General features: G+C 36.8%; 1 protein-coding gene across 1 annotated transcript in view; it reads right to left on the reverse strand.

Annotated features, from left to right (window-relative positions):
* Positions 1-3,326: 3,326 nt before the first annotated feature.
* The window catches only part of LOC121415922 (myogenesis-regulating glycosidase-like), a 44,842-nt gene continuing 34,752 nt past the window's right edge, over positions 3,327-13,416 (reverse strand). Inside the window, exons 4-6 of the mRNA XM_041609317.1 lie at positions 8,206-10,085; positions 6,704-7,040; positions 3,327-6,281 (exon numbers count right to left, since the gene is read on the reverse strand). Coding sequence (XP_041465251.1) covers positions 6,775-7,040; positions 8,206-10,039 — 2,100 coding nt within the window. The 5' untranslated portion in view covers positions 10,040-10,085 and the 3' untranslated portion in view covers positions 3,327-6,281; positions 6,704-6,774. The remainder of the gene's footprint in view (positions 6,282-6,703; positions 7,041-8,205; positions 10,086-13,416) is intronic.

Below are 13,416 nucleotides of genomic sequence, written 5' to 3' on the forward strand. Positions count from 1 at the left end.
CCTTCGGAATTACGAACCTCATTTCTTTTTCGGATTAACGAACCTTCGGAATTACGAACCTTCGGAAATACGAACCTTCGGAATAACGAACCTTTGGAATATTACGAATGTATGCGGTTCCAAACATAGTGGCGTGAATAATAAAATACTACAACCAGTCTGTTACAAGCCTCCCTTCAGGAATAAAAGTGCAGATTTGAATCAAAATTGTAGTGAAGTCATATCAATTTTGCCATTACCTCCATGACAAAGCTGTTATTTTTTTTAAACCAAAAGTCTTGCAGCAAAGCAGATTCTAGCAGAATTGTGATTTTTGTATTCCTCCAATTTATTACTCCCAATTGCAAATAAGTTGATTTTGACTCATTTGAACCCTCAAATCAATGGCAAAATGATTTGTATACTGGTGGGAGCTGGGTTGTAAATTAAGCGGCAGGCTTTGCCCCAATTAATAATTCATAAGAGATCCATCAAGTCAAGCAAAGAAAACAAACAGCCTTTTCAGGTACTAAATATTTCTAGTTTGCAAATCTTGTTGTCTCCATTTATTCAGACTAGAGCAGCTAGTGAAATCCTTAATTGGCAAGTACTCATAATTCATTCAACACACATGCAAACATATTTAGAAATAAATTGATTGATATAACATGATCCAGCATGTGACCTAAATTTGAATGTAAAATTGAATTAAAATTTGGCATACAGAATACATGTATCCACACATGTCATACAAAAGTAAAATAGTACAATTTACATTTATGAAATAACAAAAAGAAATTATAGGCTCATGAATACAACTTCCAATACATAGATACGCCTATGAGAGATCAGGCTAAAACAATACACTCTAAAAACTGGGTGTTAAATCTGAAACCTCTTGAGATAACCACACATCATGGTGTTGAAATTACACACTTAAGATTTAATATAACACCAAGAGTGTAAGTAAATGTAAGTACCAAAGGTGTTGTAATACCTTGTGTTGAACTTACACGAACAATTAAACACCAAAGCAAAACTATTGGCATTATCCTCTGTACACCAATCAACACCAGAGTTTTGGCAGTGTAGCTTGGTCATGACATTCACTTATAGTACAAATGTCAATATAAGAAGGTCTACAAAAACAACTCCAAGTATTTAAAAAATAATTTTCTGCATCAAAGAAACTAGATATATAAATAGCTTGTTCATAATGACATTATGACATATGGTGCAAATTTCAATTAGCAATTGTAATTTAGATAACAGCATGGGAAAAACAATGACGTACATGCTTTTAAGGGACAAAGCTGTGTAAATGTCAATATAATCATTGTTCATATCATACTCAAATACATGAATTCTATAATCGGTAAATGCTACAATAATGAAGATTGTAGACACAGTCTACATAAAGATAGAGGTCATGTTATAGAAAAAATGTCAAAGAACTACATTCTGTAAATATAAACAGGAGATGTGTATAAGTGCATGGCCATATGCTTCAGGGGCAGTTTCCCCCCCCCCCCCCCCTAAAAAAGTGAAAACAGATTTTTTTTAATGCAAATTGGCACAAAATAAAAAGTGTGTAGAAAATCCTTCAATTTTAATTTGAAAAACGGAAAATGTCCCAAAGATAAGCTCAGTCGGTTTGCTCCCTTGCATTCCAGTTTCTTGAAAGATATCTATGTGTCTTGCCCCCTCCCCCAGGAAAAAATGTCTGCGTATGGCCATGTATGAGAGTTATGTAATTATTCATTTTAAGCGTAGATGTTACAACATGATAATGATCATGAAGGTACAGGGAATTATTCACATGTTGGCCAACAGTCATGTAATCATAAAACGGGTTTACCCCACTGCATACATGAAAATTGAAACATGAGCACATGACTTGCATACACACTCATCGACTCTAACCCTTGAACATGTTTTACCATAAAATGTAATTAACTTGAAAAAAAAGCTGTAAAAAACCCCCAACAACAACCAATCGAATGGATCACAGATAATTCTATATATTATCCCAACAGAGCTTTAATCAAATTTTCATTTGATAAGATAGCTTCACTTGAGTGGTAAAAACTATTACATCCCCAGTGAGCAATATATACATTTTGTTCGAAAGGCTTTTCACCACCAATAGTTAATGTCCATCCCCCATTAACAATGCAATTTGACAAAAAGAGACTACATACCACTAAAAGTTTCATCAAAATTCGTACAAAAAAGCAAAGTTTATGGCATTCCATGTTGGTAAATGTTTGAGAGCGAAGTTGGCTCAGTCGGTAAAGTGTCTGCACGTCGAACCAAAGATTGTGGGTTCGAGTCCACCCTCGGTGGATGACTGAAGCCAGTGCATTTTGTGTAAATGTCTCTCCCTTGTTTCATAGATGCAGGCTATGTTACAGTGGAAAATAATCGGATTCGTCCCTCAGATTAAATGGAGGCCCCATGTAGAGGAGAGTCACCACCTTGCATGGTAAGAACCAACTACACTATTCGAATAAGAGTAGGGGGAACCCTGGTGTAGTGGTCTTTGAATGTCTTTGACAGATATATGGCGCTATAAAAATGCTGTGCATCATCATCGACATACATGACGGAGTTGATGCTTTCATAAACTGTGTTTCATGAAATTTTTACATATCTCATTTTATTTTTAAAAATGATGATAAAGAAGATTTCCACTAAATCAAAATAAAGATAATTTCAAATTTTCCAAAAGGAATCAAACAAAGTGATACATTTATACTGGAAGAGAAATTTTGAAAATGTAGAACAAGATAAATACTAAGTGTATGACATCATCAGCTCTCTTACTTGCATACTACCAGTGTGTGCATACAACTTTATGGTAAGAATAAACAAAACTTAAAAATGTGATAACTTTGTCACTTTACATGTAATTTTAATTACATTTTCAGAGCTATGCTTGTCTAATTTGTCTATTTTTGTTCAAATCAACTTGTCAGTAGGGTGGACTTGACCTTTGAATAATACTCATCATATTCATTTCATATTTAGACAAATTTGAAAAAAAAAATGTTTAAATGTAACAAAAGATAAGAACCATCATAGGAAGCAATGGATAAGTAGTTTGAAAGCACCAAAATGAAGTTTAAGGCAATTCTGCAAATGATAGCAGTAAGTGAATATAAATCAAGAACAAGCAATATGGAATCATCTCTTTTGTAAAAAAAAAGTAAAAGTACCTACACTTACTGATAAGTTTATCTAACTTTAACAAACAGAGGAAACATGAACAACTTAATCCTGAATTAAAGGTATATTTTTTGTTAATATACAGAACTCAAAAGTAAAGTTGGTGAACCCTACCACAGAATGCACTCCTGCATGCTGAATATGAGAGCACATAGAATATAAAATTAACAGAAGAGATTGCACAAAGTGAAAAGGCAACTTGATAAAGAGAGCTTTTACTTCTCAGCCAAAATAAAGAAGAAAGCAAACTGCATCATGAAAGGCATAAAGTAAAGTAAACAATAATGTAGAATTATTCAGCAACTAAAAGCATAGATCAACATAGTATATTTATGCAATGTGAAAGAGATGTAATTGATATGATTCCTTAATAAAGGATATGAGAAAGAGTAGATGGAAGAGCTCCCTAAAGGCAAGCATGTGACATTTTTTTTTGGAGGTAAAGGAAAATGAAAGGGGGAGAGAAAAAGAAGTATAAAGAGATAAGGAGGGAGAGAGAGAGTGGGGGAGATTGGAAAGGGGGACATGAAAAAGAGATGAAATGATCATAACAGGTGATGTGATACATATACTACTACGAGTACTAAATACTTCCAGTTTTCATTGATCACTAGTGCCCTCTATAGTTTAAGGATATAAAGCTGCTGTAGAGACGGCAACAATTAAGTGTGAGACAAGATGGTGTACATGCCAGGGATGTTATCAATCATGTCATGATTCTATAACATTATTCTCGTTTATATTTGTACAGTGACTTGACTGACTCAACTCGACTTTATCCCTAAAATTATCCCTAAAAAAACTGTATGAGGATTATGAGCAGTTCCAAAAAATATATGCAAAAGACAAATTGAAATGTCTAGTTTAACATATACAATTTGGAAATCCTCCCTTCACTTCCAACAAATGGAAACTGAAAATACAGTCATGAAAATATCAATATTTACGGTGTTAAATTAGTGCCAACACATACAGACAAGTAATGTCAATTAACCTTCATTTGTCAAAAGGTGTGCCCCATTTTCAGCAGGAATCGTTCAAGAAGGATTATATATGTTGTACATGTATGCATCTTTTCATTGCAGCTTTCCTGCACTTTCCATTGTTTTGTCTACATATGGAGATTGTGATGATTTGCCAGGAAAGCTGATTGCAAGATTAGTGTAAGAAAAGAGACAACTTTTGAAAAAGGTGTCTTAATGGAAGGCAATTGATCAGTACCGACTGAACAGAAACGTTGTTAGCGCCAACAGAGGCCCTTTTACAACTGGTAATGTGGCAGCGATGCCTAATGTAAAAACAATGCATTACTTACACATTGAAATAAATGTTTTGACCTCACAATCCGAAAGATGTGACTGAGCTAACAACATTTCCCTTGCGGCCGGCACAGGTATGATGCAGCTATCCTGCTATGATTGATCACATGCCTTCCATTATTAACCATGCATATATTCATCATCTTCACCCCCAAGGGAAATCAATAACCCTATACCCCATAGAGCCAACTCTTCGCCACACTCGATCTACCTTCAGAAACTTCTTTCACAGGTAAATAGCCGCTCTGTCTGATCCTCATTTTAAGCCCATTTAGTCTAATCGCACTTGGTCTCAGGCCAATTTGGTCTCAAGGTATAATTCAAGTGTGTCCAAAAGTGCATTTGATCTCATTCGCCTTTGTCTAAAGCCTGTTTGGTTTCATCCTCCAAAGTCTAATCACAATTTATCCAAAGTGCATTTGAGCCCATAATAATGATAATAATAATAGCTTGATTTATAAAGCACTTTTTGCCAGAGGATACAAAGCGCTGCTATCATTACCCCGACTTTAGCTCGAGCCACCATCACCAGCACTCAGTGCATGCAAGGAATTACTCCTGCCGGGTACCCATTCACCTCACCTGGGTCGAGTGCAGCACAGTGTGGACAAATTTCTTGCTGAAGGAAAACATGCCATGGCTACGATTCGAACCCACACCCCTTTGGTTATAAGGCGAGTCAGAACCACTCGACCACGACGCACCCATGCCACCAAGGCTATACCCAAATCATCTATGGCCAATTAAGTTGTTATCCTATGAGATCTCATTCAAATTTGTCTACTTGGTTTCATCCCCTGTCTAATTCTTGTTATTCCAAAGATTATTGGCCCGAATACACAAAGGTGGTTTCAGAGACCGTGGTGTTTTTAAAAAACCACGGTTTCTAAAATTTTCATTTCACAAACGTTGGTTTTTAGAACCTACAGTTTAAACAGCAGTTTCAACAGTAGATTCAAATGAAACAATAGCTTTTGCAAAAACCAATTTGGGCCATTATTATATGGTCTATTCCAAGTTTATCTAAAGTGCCACCTACATGTACATGCAGGCTACATGTATATCAAATTTTGTTGTCTAAGCCATTTAGGCATACTATTCCTGATCGCCTGTCTAGAGTCAATTTGGTATTATCCCCGGCGGTCTAATTCTATTTTGTCTAAAGCCTATTTTAATTCACCTCATTGTAAACAACCGGGGAATGTTTCACAAAGATTTAAGTATGACTTAGAGTTGCGCTTAAATGTCTATTGGCATGCAGTATAAAAGGCATGACCACATTGGTCAGATCATGCGAAGAGGATGCGCACTGATGCGTATTGATCAATAAGATTGCGCGTTGCACATCTTGTACGCGTCAGCATTTAAATGAGGCATAAATCATACTTAAATCTTTGTGAAACACTCCCCAGATCTGTCAAGAACTGCATAGAATTGCCACTTAGCCCACTTTGTCTAATTTCCACTTGGTTAAACACCAGTTTATCAGACAGGGGAGCGTTTCATGAAAGGACTTTAATATCTAACAAGTACTGTTTTATCCAACAGTTACTATGGTAACAGTGCCTCTCAGCCAATCAAGGAGAGTTGTCAGACCTGACAACTTGTTGGACAAACTTTTTGATGAAATGCACCCAAGATTATGGACTAAGTAGTTGATTATACAAACTAAGGAAAATCAATTGAATTGAGTGTACATTTGACCATTACAGGAAACTACTAGCACCCTAGTAGACTATTGTACATTAGACCAAAGTGCAGGGTGCTATATAAGCACTTGCCTGATTGCCCGGGGCAAGTAAAAGTTAAAGTTGAGAAAGTGTTTTGAAGTAAAGACCAAAATTCAAAACTACTTGCCTGAATCGGGCGGGCAAAATTCTCAAAGTAGAATTACCAAAATTAGGGTCGATATTATATATCGAACCTAACTTTGGTGATGGTAGGCAAGATAAAATCACTTTGTAAAAAAAGCTGCAAGAAGAAGGTACATGATCAGTTATGTCAAAAGAGAGAAAAGAAGTCAATGCTTTATAAAACTGCAATATTTTCATTTTGAAGATGTAAAACTTTTTTTCACGTGAAATAGATTTTCGGGCAAGTATATTCCAACCAATTAAAAATTTACTTGCCTGACAGGACAAGTGCTTCTAAAAAGTTAATATGTAGCACCCTGCAAAGTGAATCAAATAAACTTGGCAATCATCATTTAAGACAATCTGGGAATTAGACATAGTGGTTATAGATACTTTTACTCATCCTCCATGTGGTAGAATGTGGCAATTTCATCAAGCTGGATGGCATAGTCCCGAAGCCAACGTGGTCCTTCAACAATCTTGTTCCCACGGAGGGTGTCCTTCCAGCGTCCCTTGGGTAAGAAGATATCCCTCGATCGTGCGTGGGGTTCCAGGATTGGGGCCACCAGGACTGCATCACCTATGAGGAACTCTGAATCACAGGTCAGGGCATCTTCATGCTTAGGGTCCAGCCACCAGAGCGGCCTGATGATTGGGTAACCTGGGGATCAAAGAACAGTATTCATCTTGTAAACTCTCAAGAATGTCTTCACTGTATTAAAGTACTGTATTAAAGCGGCAGTGTGTTTTTTATCACCCTGAAGAACACTTTGTTGTAAAAATAGCAGAAAAAATAGTAAAAAATATTGGTGAAGGTTTGAGGAAAATCCGTTAAAGAGTAAGAAAGTTATTAGAGTTCAAAATTTTGGAAGTGTGACGTCATAAACGAGCAGCTGCCCCATGTGTTATGTAATTGTAGGAATGCTGCTTGCATATGACGTCACAAATCAAATAATTGAAATTCTAATAACTTTTTAATTATTTGATGAATTTTTCTCAAACCTTCGGCAATATTTTTTATTATTTTTTCTGCTATTTTTACCATAAACTTTTTGTCAGGGTGTGTGTGTGTGTTTTTATAACCAAAAGAACATTTAGGGGACATTCCATTGAATTCCTGAATATTCATCTACAGACATAGTTAATTTCCCATTTTCCCCCCTCTATTATCATAATTCAAGCACATTTTTAATTTTTTGCCAGCTACGTGTAAGAAGCACTTCAAAAGATTTAAAAAATCAAGAAATAGTTGAAAAATATTGGCAGAGTAAACACATACATGTAGATTACTCTGAGTCACTCTGAATCATCTCTATAAAGGTGACATGCACTTTTAGAAATTTAATCCATTAATAAATCATAACCAATGAACGTATCAGGATGGCTCCCAAGGCTATTCAGAAGAAGTTATAAAATCCTAAACAAAACAAGGAAATAAGCAAGCATGGTTGAATGACAGAGAGAGAGAGGGAGAGGGGGGGGGGGGGGGGTAGAGAGGAGGAGAAATTTATAATTGGTATTGAGCATTTCATCAATCAATGAGCTTTTACTTACGTATCAAATTCTAACATTGCATTAGAAATTTAATTATTAAATTTGATCCGTATTAAAGTGAAGTGAAGAAAAATATAGATATTGAAATTGAGAGATAAGGGAGAAGGTGGAGAAGAAATTATGCAAGTACACATTACACTGTCACTAAAAGCCTTACTTTATTAACATGTTCATGTATGTTTCTTTTGAGGGGAGGGGGGAGGGGGTGGGGAATGGAGGCAAGAGAACTAACTTGTACCTGTATTGGTTTCAAGCCAAAAATGAATGCCTACCTTCAGCTACTGCCTCCTGAGCATATCTAATGATGAGGGGAGTCACTTCCTCTTCATGAATGCGAATCATTTCCCTGGAAACATCCACGATGGAGACCCCATCGTCAGCATCTGCATCACTGTACTGCCATGGTGCAATGGAGAACTGCATGGCTGGAAGATAGGCAGTCAACTCCATCCACCGTATGAACAGCTCCCTCTCAGGCAGGTCCTTCAGGTTGGTGCTGTCAAAGACACCATCTCCTCCATACGCGTTTCCTCCGATCATGTCAGGTAGGATGAAGGGATATCCTAGGATACCTTGGGTAAGGGCAGAGGGAATCATGGTCTTCAGACCGTTGTCATTGCTCCAGGAGGACTCCTTGTCGAACATGCGCACAAAGATGGGCAGGTTCTGGGTCTGGTGCCCGCATCTCACCTCAATCATACCTCCCAACTCTGACACAAGTTGAGCATACTGGGTGCAGTACTCGTTGGGATTCCAGAACTCCTGGGATGTCACGTTGAAGTAGACTGGGAAGAAATCTGCTTCACCGGCATCAAACTTGAAGGAGTCAAGACCGTAAGCCGTACGCATGGACTGAAGGTTGTTCAGGTACCACTGTCTTGACCTGTTGTCTGTGACATCCAAGATGGCTCCTTCTCCCTGCCACCATTTCACGAGAGCAGGCACGGAGTTTGTTACATCTCTTACCCAGAACCCATTGTTAATTCCTACTCTAAAATTTGGAGACTCTAGGTTTGTAAAAGGGTGAATCCAAGATGTTACCCTGAATCCTTTTTCTTTCAGCTTTCCAATCATCCCTGCGGCATCAGGGAACTTTGTCTGGTTGAAATCATATGCACCATAAGAAGTTGTGTATTTATCATCTATTTCAATCTGGCTGTTGGACAGGTTGTGTTGGACTATTTCTTCTGCAAAGTCTAGGACCTGTGTTTCGTTGACAAAGGTCTTGTAGCGTGCCCACGTTGACCATATAGGGGACTTGATCATGCGCTCATCAGGAATGCCAAGAGGTTTGAGGAACCATCTGTTGTAGACCTGTTGGTGAACTGTTTTGATGTCTTCACTGTAACACACTGTATACTTGAGGTGAGGGTACTTGAGTTGCTGGTTCTGGTAAGGAGAGTTGAGGTACTCGGACTTCAAACACAACTTCTGGGAAAAATCCTGATTAAAACCAACGTGGAGCGGAACATCCTTGTCTACAAATACTGCAACTCCCGTGGAAGACAACCAATAGTTCTCCAGAACGGAGCCCCAAACATCATGCCTATCAGGCCTGACTAGAATGTCTCTCATGATGTATGGTTGCATTGGAATGGAAGTATCGTCCAAGGGCCAGAGCTGGCGATACAGGCTCGCGCCACCAAACCAGTGGGCATCTGTCAGTGAGATGCAATCCATGGGAGCAAAGTCAAGCATAAAGGATGTCCATTCGACAGTTATGCAGTGCAGACTGTCCTCTGGCGGTTGGACTGTGACCTCCATTCTTGCATACTCCTTGTCGACCTTGCTCGCAGTCTCCATGTCCACCCAGTTGATGCAGATGGAGTCCGACGTCTGGAACTGCCGGGTGCAGTCTAGAGGGTAGATGGGATGGGGCAAGGGGGTGCCCAGCCACGCCTTGAAGACTACATCATGGGTCCCGTTGAGGACGTACAGTTCATGAGTCTCTGGATAGAACTTGATCGGTCCCACATGTTGCACAGCCATGCGACCATGCTGGGTGACGTAGTACCATGCTAAGATGGCAAAGATCAGTGCCACAACCGAAAGCGCCATCAGGCCTTGTCTCTGTTTCTTGCTTATATGGCACATTGGGCAGTGCATTGGCTCACAAAAATCCCAAAGAATGCTGGAGATAAGATTTCATCACCTGTGAAGAGAAAAACAAAAGGAAAAGAAAATGCAAGAAAAAATAGACAGCCTCAAATTTTCTTCAATATTGTACTCATTATAAAGATAATGAACAGAAAATTTACATTCTCATCAATTCTCTTTTCTTGGCACTTCCAACAATTAGAAACAAAAACTTACTGAAATATTAAAGTGGAAGCAATACACACAAGCCATATACATGTACATGATAGTGCTGTATACTTACTCAATAACTTAGCCATGATTTCCATAGAAAAAATAACACACTCATTACCACAGAAGTTATAAATAATAGCAAAATGAGGGACCTCCAGCTTTCAGAAAACTTGACATGAAAAACTTGAGAAAGAATGTGCTCTACACGTAATATGGCAAGTGTGCAATCTACGAATGAGGACCAGTCTATTAGATGATCTGAAGGTCTTAGAATGGATGTGAACAATGTAGTTCAATGAAAGAATGAAGTATATAGTCTGTTTGTATATCAAGGTCCAGGGATTCAAGTAAATAATTCCAAGGGATGAAAAGTCAATAAGTACATGTATCACCCTGGATGAGAACAAGCTGCACCTTTGATAATGGGTGAAAGAATACAGTACAAAGATGAAGATCATATTTAACAAACCAGCTAGGGCCTACATCAAATATTTATTTATCAAAAGCAAAGTGAAAAAGTGATGAGATGGCATTTTACGGCAAAATTGTCCCTATCATCACTTTAATTTTTCCTTTTACTTGCTGTTAAGCAACACTCTAAAAAGATAATTTGATCATGATGTGATAAAATACGGTCTTTGCTTCTTTTCAAATCTCAAAAAAGATGCAATTTTCCTGAGAACTTTATCTCGTGAATACTCTGTGTACTCTGCTCAGAAATGTGAATCTATTCAAAGTATGCAGGCCTGTATCTTTTTTATACTTGTGATTTTAATACATTAATGAGGGTAGATACATGTAGCTGCAATTTAATTGTTATTCAATTCAGTCAACAGTAATGAAAGAGAGATGTCAAATAAATATACCCCTTTATGACTTTACCCTCAGAAAGTCTGGATTAGATGCGCCTCAGCAATAGAACTTGCATTCATGTACATGTATAACTATTTATGTAAATACTGCTGTGCGGAAATACGTGTAAGTGTAGTGCAGTTTACTGTCATGGTAAGTCAGTGCAGTGCCTGCGAGAGGGAAACAAGACCTCTGACCCAACAATTCAGTGTAAGCCACATTATTCCAGAATCCCGTCCATGAATTTAGACCAGCACATCAATGATGTGGAGCTCATCCGGCATCTCACAACACAATTTAACACAATTTGAATTTCAGCCCAGTTGACACTGTAGTGAATTACATTGGTGACATAAATTGAGGATATAGAATTGAAATTGATGAAGAAATGACATAGAAGCATTTTTTATGATCTACATGTATGAATAAAGTATTAATTATTATCTAGTCAAAGTTTCTTAACTCTGTGTAGAACCATGGTGAACCTAATGTAGCTCTCAGATGGAACAAAAATAACCAAAATCAATCAAGAAATAAGTAAACAATTTTTGTGAGTTTTGAAAAATATATGAATAAATAGCAGATTCAATGAGTTCCAAAATTCTATGTTTAAATTTTGTATCACCACCTCGAGCTATCATATAAAGCAAACAAAACTGTAATTGATCAACAAATGAAGAAGAAAAAACTTTTTTTTGTGATTTATGAATAAATTTTGCATATTAAATGAGCATAAATAATTTTCTACTGAAAAAATTCAAAATTCTGTGTAGAAGCTTAGTGGGCCTCATGAAGTTCTACCAGATGGAAGAAAAAATATCAACATCTGTCTACAAATAAAGAAGAGGAATTTTCTGTGATTTATGAATACATTTCGCATAAATGAGCATAAATAATTTTCTACTGAAAATTTTCAAAATTCTATATAGAAGTTTGGTGGGCCTCATGAAGTTCTACAAGATGGAAGAAGAAAAAAAGTAAAAATCAGTCAAAAATTAAAGAAGAAAAAGCATTTTATGTGAAATTTTTAAAACATAAATTAATTTCGAATAAATTAGCATGTAAAATGTTCTAGTCAAAATTTCAAAATTCTGTGTAGAAGATTGGTGAACCTCATGAAGCTCTACCAGATGGAAGAAAAAAAATCAAAATCTGTCAACAAATAAAGAAGAAGCATTTTATGTGAATTTTTAAAAATATGCATAAATTAATTTCGCATAAATAAGCATAAAAATTGTTCTGGTCAAAATGTCAAAATTCTGTGTAGAAGATTGGTGAACCTCATGAAGCTCTACCAGATGGAAGCCAAAAAATAAAAATCAGTCAACAAATAAAGAAGAAGCATTTTATGTGAATTTTTAAAAATATGCATAAATTAGCATAAAAACTGTTCTGGTCAAAATTTCAAAATTCTGTGTAGAAGATTGGTGAACCTCATGAAGCTCTACCAGATGGAAGCCAAATAATCAAAATCGGTCAACATATTAAGAAGAAGAAGCATTTTTTGTGAATTTTGAAAAATGCGCATAAATTAGCATATTTAATGAATTTCAAAATTCTGTGTAGAAGTTTTGAATGCCCCACCTAGTGCTATCATATAAAGCAAACAGAATTGAAATCAGACTTGAAATGGCGAAGTAGTAGCATTTTGAAATTGTGGACAGACAACAGATGACACACCACGGCATAAGCTCATCTTGCCCTTCGGGCCGGATTAGCTAAATATGAGATCAGACAGAAATAAAACCAAGTTTATTCTTTTCATAAAAAATGGAGATTAGATACAGATCATCGATCGGGTAATGCATGGGTCAATTTCAATTTCCAAAATTTGAAGTTGAATTCTCTGTCTTTTGTACAATGAATATTATTTCATTCAATTCAAAAGGGAAAAAAATAAAAGCTACAATAAGCAGCTGCTGAATTTCTATATGAATTGCCTAGCAATGTATATACTCTTTGGCCCTCCATTCAGAAGCCAATTTTCTCAATCAAATTAATGAATAATGGAAAGTCATTTCATTAAAACCTGCATTGTAATTTTTTACCACATAATAGGCAATTAATGTAAAAGGTAACTTGTAATCACTATGGGACGGTCATGCATTTCAAATTAGAGCCAATCCAATCACACACGTACTGTCTTGTCTTAACTTCTCTTGCCTCGATTATTATAATCATAAAGTTGATTATGTCTGCTCGGCTCACTTGCAAAGCTTGGATGTTGAAGTATGACAGAAAGATAATGAATCATGGAAAGGTGAATATGTACAGTGTACGTGTTCCAAAGCCTTCAAAGCATCGTTGTACATGTAATTGGA

The sequence above is a fragment of the Lytechinus variegatus genome, chromosome 5, assembly GCF_018143015.1.
Source record: "Lytechinus variegatus isolate NC3 chromosome 5, Lvar_3.0, whole genome shotgun sequence".
Taxonomy (NCBI): domain Eukaryota; kingdom Metazoa; phylum Echinodermata; class Echinoidea; order Temnopleuroida; family Toxopneustidae; genus Lytechinus; species Lytechinus variegatus.